The 11950-nt window shown below is 39.9% G+C and overlaps 1 protein-coding gene across 1 annotated transcript; it reads right to left on the bottom strand.

The window, feature by feature from the left end:
- Nucleotides 1–1678: 1678 nt before the first annotated feature.
- Nucleotides 1679–11950, bottom strand: ccdc172 (coiled-coil domain containing 172). Its single transcript, XM_053502889.1, is given in 6 exon segments — nucleotides 1679–1778; nucleotides 1781–1864; nucleotides 2901–3017; nucleotides 6134–6219; nucleotides 11556–11656; nucleotides 11934–11950. Coding segments are annotated over 6 exon segments (462 nt in total). The 3' UTR covers nucleotides 1679–1721.

Raw genomic sequence — 11950 nt, 5'->3', positions numbered from 1 at the left:
TGTAGTCCTATTAATAAGCAAAGCTACAGTATGTAGGATGTGACTTTCTTAAGTTTCTTAAGGAATATAATTCATTGATTTTTTACCTTCAAATGTTATTTAATACAGGTAGTCCCTGACTTATAAACAAGTTCTGTTCTGGAAGCACATTCATAAGTCCGATTTGTTCTTAAGTCTGACAAAAGTCAGTCTTATACGCCTTTGACACGAATATACAATGTAAAGCATTCCAATCCACTTGACTAAATCTCTGTCCCATTTCCCCACATTGCCATTGTGTGGCCAAAAAACCCACTATTCGATGACATCATCATGATTATTATCATACAACCTTAAGGGTTTCCGCTAGGATGTGTCCCAGCAGGACAAGTGTTGCTCTTTTGCGTTTTTGCATAACAATGAGATTGATGTTAAAGTAGTCTATTCCTCCTGATCCGAACGCAATCATTTTCATTCAACCCAAGTCTTTTTCATCAGCATTTGATTTCACACAATCGATAGCCAGTATGCATGCAGCAACAGCCATTGGAGAGTGATTTATGATTACGCTGAAGAGGAACAGTTGCACCAGCTGCATCTTCAGCCCATCACAGGGCTCTAATCTGGCTTGATGGTAATGAGAGAAATTTGTGCGAACATCGATGGTCGTACGTATGATTTACACAGCTGCGGGGAGGGAAGCTTCCTGCCAGAGACACGCTACCTATTGATTCCTATCCTGCTAGGAGGACATGATATACCAACCAGACATTGTTGTAAAGCGAGGAGGGGAGGGGGATGTCCATTTGCCTGACTCTGCATCAGAAAACATGGCTAATATCAAGGGCTTAATTAAATGGATGGGCCTGGTGTTGTACTATTTATGCGCTTACTAAAAGGAAAAAAAATTATATGGACATGAACGACAGGGTCAAAAGGAAAACGGTCCAAGGTAAATAAGTGGCATCTACACTCTGATGGGTTTTTGATGTATGGACTGTTGCTTTTCAGTACACTTACACTGGCTTTTGCATTTTCTTACCCGAGGCTATCCGTCTGAGGTTTCTAAATGGCTGCTTGCCTTTCAGCCTTCAGGGACTCTGTGAGAGCCAATGCCTCCTCAAGCTCCCTCTCCAAATCTGTACACAAGTGCAACATCGAATCAAGTTTTGGTCACAACGTTAAAAAGTAATGCAGTGGTTTACACAGTATCCTGGTTTCCTCTTCACTTGCTAAGTGTGAGCGTAGCCCCTGGAGCTCTGCTGTTAGAGACTCCTGCTCTGCCCGCAAAGCGATCAGCTAAGGGGTTTTTTTGCTTCATCCTCTCGATCTCTAGGTATATAAAGAGACTGCATTTTTTAAACACAGTACTGCATGTTTAAACATGATAAACTGTTTGAAGCTCTGACCTTTAACTACCCTTCTATACAAGCCAAGACGTTTTGACTAATCAGAATTGAGGATTCAGGAGGGCCTATAAAGTGTAAATGAGTATCTGACTTCTAAACATCAAAAGCTCTGTGGAGGGTCACATGACCCGGTGCAGTATACCGAGTGTGAGCAGACAGTTCAATACGAGTTCAGAAGTCAGGTCTGTAACCCTGGAACTGGACATTTACTTCCTGCTGACTAAAAACAAATTTAATTAGCAGAAGCTGAGCTGTAAACTCCGTAAGGATGTGGATCGACCTACTTGTGGTTTGTGCCTCAGATTCCTCCTCGAGACTCTATATTTTAGCTCTTTAGCACTTTAGTATTTTAGCTCTGGTCTGACTCTCGAACACGACATTGTTGACTTTGTCAAAAGGTTATAATCGCTGATGAAGGTTCTGAACGCTTTCATGAACTTCTCTCTCTCCTCTGCTGCCTCTTTGTTTATTCGCTTCTATGGGTTTAACAACAGGGACAAACAGAAAAGCAAGCATTTTATATATATATATATATATATATATATTTTTTTTTTTTTTCCCCCAGTATAGTCATTTATGAACCTACCACAACAAACAATGACTGTCAATATATAAGAGAAATCAACCCCAAAAAACTAAAACATTTTTTATATATATATAAATATTTGGCTGAACAAAATCAGAAAAAAAAAAAAAAATTCTTGTAAATCTGGTCAAAGTTTGACCTCTAGTGGTTTAGGTCTGCTATTACAATATGTATTGATGTATTCATATAAAAAATAAATAGTTATGTAATACAAATAAACACATAATAATAATAATAATAATAATAATAATAATAATATGTAAATAACCATGCATACATATGTTTACATAATTCAAAAAATAATAACGACTATTCCGATGAAGTAGGATTACAAAATAAATGAATAGAAATTATCCTAAAAAAAAAATGTAAGTAGTAATAAATATTTAGAAAGTATCTAAAAATAAAAATATTTTCACTATTGCATTTTCTCAGTCATGTGACAAGTTGCATTTTTCTTTTGTCTTATGAACTTCAGAAAAAAAAATTGCAGGTGAGGTAAAAATATTTAATTCACATTTGGTGTGGTACTATGTAAGTGATATTAGGCACAGTAAGAGTAACCCTGTTTCACGCCTGCTCACATCACACAACCCCACTGATGATTATTATTTTTCTATAACAGCATGTTTACTAATGTTTCATTCCTGACCATTTATGAATAATTACACAAAATGAACACAGCATTCATACCATCCTAAAACCCTCAAAAAGAGTTCTTAAGCGTACAAAACATTTGAATTCCATCGCAATTTTCCCCCATCGTTAAAATGTCGATTTGAGAACATTGCTCATTTGGGATCTTCGTTATCTTACCTCTGCCTGTATTTGTTTTCCCAACTGCCTCCTTTCTACATTCCTCTCCTGTTTCACGATTTCATATTGGCAAGAAACTGAAATAACTACAGTAATAACTCTGTACGCACCATTTCCCGTCTGAGCCCACTCTGTTGCTTCAAGAAGTCCTCTGTCTCCTTTTTTAGTTCTTCTTGTTGCCTCTTGATCAAACTGAGCTGCAGTTTCATTTCAGACTCGAGCCGAGCCTGCGAACAGAGTCATGTCTTTACATCACACGAAATTCTGACATTCTACTTGGTTAATCAACACACCTTGTTTAGACTGTTATTATTATTGAGCTTAGCAGGGGCAGCAGTTTTAATTTTAAACACTAAAGCAATGCCAATGGTGTGTGCAACTCTGAATCCTATAATTTTCTTTGGAGGTTGATTTGTTTCTGGAGCAAGGATTGTCAAGAAGCATACTGCAGTGTTTTTGTTGTTTGTTTTCTTTAATCAGGTCAGTCAAGTGTGAAAGAGCTCTTTAGGTAATTGCTCCCATAATTTGAAGAGGAAAAAAATGCACTCTGAAAATAATAGTGAAATCTACTTGATGCCCTTACATAACTTTTCTACTGAAACAAGAAAGATGTTGAACTTAGAGATGTATCTATCCAACCTCAAAACATCAGTGTTGTATACAGTATAATAATCATAGTCACAAAGGCATTATCTTACATTTTATATAAACACGTGTCCTCTTTTTGTAGTACACAAGTCCATTCATAAACTACAAACTTGCTCGCATGGATAAACATAAAACAATAATGTAAATTAACATTAAAACAAAATGCTAATCAAATGCAAGCATTTTAACTGTATGGATTAGCTAAAGCGTATGGAGAATGAGTACCCAGGTCATGAACATGACCATTAATTTTTTCATTCATTCATTCATTGTCTATCCTGCCTATTCTGTACAGCAGGCGTACTAAATTAAAATTCAAGAAGGTCCGGTTAATACAGATCTCTATATATGCAGTTACTGTAAGTTTATAAAACTAATCAATTTAAAATTTCCATACCATTTCTATAATATTTATTGTCAATTTTCAGTAAGTACGGTAAACATGTGGAACACAAACAGCAATCTTAAATTTTTTTTTGTGAATATTTATTTGCACGCTGCTAGGCTCTAAATGAATGCAAAAGATCTCTGCTTGCTCGGACACACCAGGCTCTTAGTCTGAGTATTTTACATGCCCTTACATCGGACTGCTGCGGATACGTTTGCTAAAACGACTTGTGGTTTATCTCATACCGGCACTTCACATTACAGATTTTTATTATCGCCACGGTTTCTGAGCGTATGCGACAAACTGGTTTTAAATTTCCCGCAGGAAGAATAAACATATACTGATCGGTCTGTTCATCTTTAAAGGTTCAGTTTTCATGGTGTACTTTCCTTTTCTTGGAGTAGTCCATGCGGTCATTTTTTTTCCCCCACACTTTCATCCGCATACTCTGTTTATACACAGTAAATAGCATTAATCAGCTCTGCTGAGTGACGCCTATAGCCAGTCTCACCTCAAGGGAAAAGCACTAGATTACAGGCATTTTAATTATTCTCATTGATAAGAAAAGCATCAGGATCCAGATAGAACGGTCCGAATCCGGACCGCGGTCCACCATGTAGTGATGCCTGCTGTACAAGGTCACGGGAGGCCTAGAGCCTATCCCAGGGGACTCGGGGCACTGGAATAGGTGCGAATCCATCACTGGGCACACAAGCACATGCACACTCGCACACTACAATTTAAAGAAAACCAAAGTATCCAGAGGAAATCCACAATCCACCTGGAGAACATGCAAACTCGACACATTCACACACCCTTGACCCGGAGTTGCGAGATATTTAATTTCTTGAGTGAAGTTTTAAATATGTACTGTACTGATACATAAAAATATATTTTGAAGTTTAAAATAAAAGTTAAGTAAAAAATTTAGTCGAATGTATAAAATCTACCAACCTAATTTATTATTAATAAATTTAAATAAAGCATGCACAGTGGCAATAAATGAACAAAATCCATAAAATCCATTTTTTTTGTAAAAAATCTTTCATTTGAACTTGCTCTACTTTTTCATAGCCAGAACCGCCCACTAATTGGCATCTATGGTCGTACTGCTTCTTGTGAAAGAGCCTGTGGAAAGCATTAAGATAAGAAATTTGACCAACAATAAAGTAGAAGTTCTGTTGCATTATTCGAACCAATTATGGCCCATTAGACACTTCTATTCTATCATTTACAGTATATAATTTGTGCCGTGGTTACAGTACAAAACGAACCCTCGTGTAAAACACACGTCTGTCACGGCGACAAGAGAGCAACCCAGGTTCTCTGAAGGTTTAACCCCAACTAATGTAATCCGGTGGAAACAAGCAATTGATTTTCCTCTGCAGCATCCCATCGATCGTCCTCATCTTTAATGAAGCTCTCCAAATAGATGAACAGTTTCAGTCATAAAATAAATCACCCCTCTTACCAGGATACTGTACATGGAGGTGAGAAATAAACTAGAATTCTGCTGAACCTGCTCTGATCACTGCTTAGCAGTAATGCGACTGATTAGTGAGGCTGGACTATGTAATGAGAGCATTTTAGTATCGTAATGAATGTTGGCTAAAATTCAATAATATGTTTTAAGTAATATTTATAAGATTAACACGCGGATGACTTGGTGGTTAAATTTGTGTAATGGTTCATTCTTTACATCTAATATTTTTTTATAGATTTATTCCCCTGTATACATCATGTCTCATAAAACAGATCTTAGAGTATAGTGATAGTAGAGATATTGGTGTCACTGCTCATTAGTCCATGATATCTTTTTAGATTATACAGCAACACCACTTTAATAATTAAAATTTTTATGGATTAATAATTTCGTTTTTTAAAAGAAAAATTTTAAAGGAAAATAATTTCCTTTTTTTTCATTTATAGCCTAGTTTCTTAGGTTCATTAAGAGAGCTGAGATCTGAAACACATCTGAAAGTGAATGAAATGTGAATTATTTTCCAATCCAATCAGGAACTAAGATTAAACATGCAAATATTGTACAGGAGGATACAGATCGTACACATGCAGGAGTAACAGAACCCCTGAGTACACTTGTGCAATTTCTTTTCTTTTAAAGAAGCTTTGCGGAAACTGGTAAAATAACTACAAATGGATCCTGAGCATGTTCTACTAATGCCCATGCTTTCAAAACTACAAATGTTATGACAGTACTGGGATTGCATTTATTGCCAATGAATAGACTGCATTCCACACAAAAATTCATAAGCTCCATGCACACAAAAAGTGATGAAGTGGACTGACCTTCTCTTCCAATTCAGTACGCGCCTGCTCCAGATTTTCTGTAAAAGACTTGATTTTTGCCTCAGCCTTGGTAATGTCTGATTTTGCTGAAAGAGAAAACTTTATCTAAAGACTTTGGGCATGGTGCAAAAAAAGTATTTATCAAATGCATTCGAGCTAGGGAAACAAAATAAACTAAAGGCCAGACATGGTAGGTAATTTTGGTTAATTTGTATGAAATGATATGAACTCAAACACTTTATCTAAATTGTACTGTAGCTGCTGTATGGATGGCTTTATGTTCTGCCAACATCACTAACACCTTATGCCATGTATGAGGGGTGTTCAAGTCAAACCGGGACTTCTAATTGTTCAGAAAAATAGACTTGAAGTTATAAGAGAAAAAAATGGCATCCATCCATCCATCTTCAACTGCTAAACTACCCCAATCATCTCAGCTCAACTCTGACTGGGGGATCCCGAGGCGTTCCCAGGCCAGTGTGGAGATATATAGTCTCTCCACCTAGTCCCTGGCCTGCCCTGTGGCCTGCTCCAAGCTGAATGTACCCAGAACTTAGATGCCCAAACCACCTCAAGAGACTCCTTTCCACAGAAGACTGAGCTTCTCAACCTATCTCTAAGAGAAAAGCCAGATACCTTTTTGAGAAAACCCATTTCAGCTGTTCGTATTCACGATCTTGTCCTTTCGCTCATGACCGTGAGACTAGGATTGAGAGCTTTGCCTTTGGGCTGAACTGTCTTTTCGCCACAACAGTGCGGTAAAGCAACTGCAATACCAACCCTGCTGCTCTGATTTTTCCGCTTCAATGTCCCATCACTCGTAAAACAAGACCCCCACTCACTTTTTTCCACTATATAATTCAAACTGCAACACTAATGCACTTATCCCAGTGTTTCACTGGTGCTTACATACCATTAAAAGCGAAGGTTTTCTTAGTATACTAGAGCTATGATCGGACTGCCTGCTTCATGTCTGAAACACAGGCCTCACAGGAACTCCCTTAATAGCCCAAACATGTGGAAATGGCTTGGAGTGAGAGTTTTACTGTGGCACATCTGAGCCTTCTGTCTTCTGTAAATGTCAAGCAGTTTTAAATTAACAAAAATTTCATTACAAGTCCTAGTTTGACTTGAACAAGTATTGTATTATTCTCACAAATGTCCTTTCCTTAACTTTTTGTTATACTGAAAACAGTTTATAAGCCAAATTCATGATATTTTAAAAGAGCATTAACAATAAAAATTTCCCAAAATGTTTATTATATTTGAATTCATGAGTTTAATTAGAATTTTTTATTTTTTTTTGGTTGTTTGCTTGGGCTGTTTTCTTCATTTAACTATAAAGAAATTACATACAAACTTATTTTCACAGTTAAATCTCTTTTGGGAGTGTTTCTTCAGTGAATATTGCACCGAAATTATTTAACCCCCGTTGAAAATTAGGATTTTTGGCCGAAATTACTAACTTACAGCTGTTTGTAATGAATCAGTGAAAATCAATAGTTCAACACAACTAATAAAACGTGATTTCTTCAGATTCAACACTAATGGCTCTTTTTTAATGCTTATTGCAGTCTCAGAACAATTCAACCCCCTGAATGCAGAGTTTCATTCTGCACTATACATTATTCAGGCGCATACTGAACACTGAAGGTCACCCCAAGATGTCCCACATGAAATGTTGGTCTGAATTTGCTAAAAAACATAATAAAAATATAAAGAGGTTTGGCAAGTCTGTTCGATGGAATGATAAAACAAGACTATGTTTTGTCTTGGTCCACCAAGATGGCGCCGGTGAGGTCGGCTGCCGTCACGACTGCTCCGACCAACTTTTCTTTGTTTTTGTTCTTTAAGTTAGTTTACAGCGTTTTAAAACCAGCAAAATTACCACCATGGGGTACATTAGTTATGATAGAGACACTCTTGTTTCTATTGGTATACAATGTACTCACAATTCGACGTTTTTAACTCCGGATCCGAGCTGGCCGAGTGAGATCCTGAGGGACAACAAAGGACGCGACGCGAAGCGGCGGCCCCGAGGGAAACGAGCCGGCGTCAGGAACAGGCTGAGAGCCCGTGCACACCGCACACCTCTGCCTAGCATCCTGCTCGCCAACGTCCAGTCACTGGAAAACAAACTCGATGACCTCAGGGCCAGGATAAAGTTCCAGAGAGACATTCGGGACTGCAATCTCCTCTGCTTCACCGAGACATGGCTGAACCCAGCGGTGCCGGACCACGCCATCCAGCCGGCCGAGTTCTTCTCGGTTCACCGCATGGACAGGACGCGGGACTCAGGGAAGTCAAGGGGAGGCGGCGTGTGTTTAATGGTGAACAGCAGCTGGTGCAACAGTGCGAGCGTTGTTCCTCTCACACGCTCCTGCACACCAAATCTGGAACTACTGTCCATCATGTGTCGTCCTTTTTACCTTCCTCGGGAGTTTACATCGGTCATAATCAGCGCCGTTTATATTCCACCACAAGCGGATACGGACACTGCCTTATGCGAGCTGCATGAGGCACTCACACAACAACAAACACAACACCGGGACGCTGCGCTTATTGTGGCGGGGGACTTTAACAGTGCCAACCTCAAACGCGCAGCGCCAAACTTTTATCAGCACATCACCTGCCCCACCAGGGGCGAAAGGACACTGGACCACTGCTACACAACGGTCAAGGACGGCTACAAGGCACAATCTTGTCCACCGTTTGGTAAATCCGACCACGCCGCCATCTTCCTCATGCCAAAATACAAACAAAGGCTGAAACAGGAAGTTCCGGTTCAGAGGGAGGTCGCGCGCTGGACGGACCAATCGGTGGCCGGGTTAGAGGACGCACTCGATGACGCAGACTGGGACATCATGTTCAGAAACAGCTCCGATGGTGACGTCAGCGTGTTGAAGTGGTGATGAAGTGCTTTGAACGCCTGGTCAGAGACTTCATCATCTCTTCACTACCAGACACACTAGACCCACTACAGTTCGCTTATCGTCCAAACCGTTCCACGGACGATGCAATCTCTCATCTCCTCCATACATCTCTCACTCACCTGGACACTCGGAGGGGGAATTATGTGAAAATGCTCTTCATCGACTACAGTTCTGCATTTAATACCATAATTCCCTCCACACTTACCACCAAGCTGGAGCACCTGGGACACAGCTCATCAATGTGTCAGTGGATCTCCAACTTTCTGACTGGCAGACCACAGGCAGTAAGGATGGGCGGACATGTCTCAGCCTCCCTCACTCTCAGCACTGGAGGGCTCCCAGGGTTGTGTTCTGAGCCCCCTGCTGTACTCTCTGTACACCCACGACTGCATGGCCACTACCAGCTCCACCACCATCATCAAGTTTGCTGACGACACTGTTGTGGTGGGCCTGATCACGAACAACGATGAGACGGCCTACCTGGAGGAGGTTGGAAATCTGGAGAACTGGTGCCAGAGAAACAATCTCCTCCTGAACGTCAGTAAGACAAAGGAGCTGATAGTGGACTTCAGTACAAAGCAGGTGAGGAACTACCAGACCCCCGTCATCAACAGGAGCCCAGTGGAGAGAGTGGACAGCTTCAGATACCTCGGTGTTCACATCACGCAGGACCTGGCATGGTCCTGTCACATCAACACCGTGGTAAAAAAGGCCCGGCAGCGTCTCTACCACCTCAGACGCTTGAGAGACTTTAGACTGCCCTCCAAGGTGCTCGGGAATTTCTACTCCTGCACCATAGAGAGCATCCTGACGGGAAATATCACGACCTGGTTCGGGAACAGCACCATGCAGGACAGGCAAGCTCTACAGAGGGTGGTGCGATCAGCTAAGCGCATCATCCGCATCGAGCTCTCTGACCTGCACTCGATCTACAGCAAGCGGTGCTTGACCAAGGCCAGGAAGATCGTGAAGGACCTCAGCCACCCCAATAACGGACTGTTTACTCTGTTTCGGTCTGGGAAGCGATTCCGCTCCTTGAAGGCCAACACAGAGAGACTAAGGAGGAGCTTCTTCCCGCAGGCGATAAGGTCTCTCAACCACAACCACGAACTAACACAATCTTTTCATAATTGATCAAATCTATCAATCCTTTTACATCCATGAACACTATGGACAATTACACGCTCACCTTCCTTCATATCTACACTACATGTTGTACATTCACATTCTGGACCAGTGCACAAAGACACTTTAATAACTTTGCACACCTACCTTCACAACTACACTACATGTTTACGTTTACATCCTGGACCAGTGCACAAAGTCACTTTAATAACCTCTGCACAAAGACACTTTGTTCTTTGCATATTTGCACACCCAGTACAGTATATTTCAATTTGTACAGTATATTTCTATTTTTATGCACATCATATTTCTATGTACAGTATATTTCTATTTTTATGCACATCATGTTTCTATTTTATTTTTAGTTCTATTTTTCCTAACACATTTCTATTTTTATTTCTATATTTTCCTAGTTTCATTTAATTTTCCATTTAATTTCTATTGTATTCTTTTTATTTATATTTATTTCTTATTTGTAAACTTTAATTCTCTTTTAGGGTCAATGGCGGTCGTATAATGCATTTCACTACATTTCGTACTGTGTATGTTTGTGTATGTGACAAATAAAATTTGAATTTGATTTGCTGCCTGTTAAACTGAAAACCTGCAGCATGCAGAGGGCAAGATGGATTTAATCATGTATGTATTCTTGAAGAACACGTCAAGCCATCTGTGAGGAAGCTGAACGTTCGGTGTCACTAGACCTTCCAATAGGACAATGACCCCAAGCATACTTCAAAGTCCACCAAGGATTGATTTCATATGAAGTCCTGGAGGGTTCTAGAGAGGCCATCACAGTCGCCTGACTTGAATCTAATAAAAACATTTGAAAAAGTTGCAGCACGCAAGCGCAGGAATCTTACTGAGCTAGAGGCCACTGCTCATGAGGAATGGACTGAGATCCTTCAGAAACACTGCCAGAAGCTAGCGACCTGATATACATCATGCGTGCAGCAGGCCATAATATCTAAAGGGAGCTCTACTGAGAACTGATGTTTCTCATCAAGGGGGTGAATAATTTTAAATAGTCGTTTAAAGTAGCATTATGTGTTGACTTTGGGGAAACCACCTGTTATATTAGTTGTGTTAAGCGATTTAAATTTCTCTTCGTTTCACTGATTTATTCCAAACAGCTGCACGTTAGCAATTTTGCTAACCGTCGAGTGCAACTATGTATATGCTACAAGACTATGTTTTTGTTAGCTTGTTTCATCAACAAAAAAAGCATTTCCAACACATTTCTAAATTGAATATCAGGAATGGATTGGCTAATATTAATTGTAATGTCTTGCCTGAACTGCTGTAATCTCGCGAGCTCTGCAATTAACGAGATTTCTGAATAACTAGCCAGTCAGCTAACGCACCTTCACGGAGCCGTCGAGTGTTCTCGAATGCTTGTTGCTGAGTCAGTAAAATGTACTGATACAGGGTATCCTGGCTCATATCATCAGCACCTGAACTCGTTCTTTTTTTATATATATATATATATATATATATATATATATAATTTATTGTTTTAATATATATATATTTTTTTAATCCGCTAAACTACTTGGTCACAAAAGGAGAACGCTCAAGGGCTTTTCATAACCTGCACGAGCAGACACGCCCACCTTTTATGTGCACGCGAGCACCACGAACGGTTCTTTTTAGTGAATCAAATGAGTCGACTCATCATTCATTTGACTCACAAACGATTCAACTCTCGTGAACTGCTGAAAAAGCCAGTTAAAAAGTCAGACCTTGACGAGTTATACAT

The sequence above is a fragment of the Clarias gariepinus genome, chromosome 8 (genome assembly GCF_024256425.1).
Source record: "Clarias gariepinus isolate MV-2021 ecotype Netherlands chromosome 8, CGAR_prim_01v2, whole genome shotgun sequence".
Lineage (NCBI taxonomy): Eukaryota > Metazoa > Chordata > Actinopteri > Siluriformes > Clariidae > Clarias > Clarias gariepinus.
This window is presented reverse-complemented; position numbering and strand designations above follow the sequence as displayed.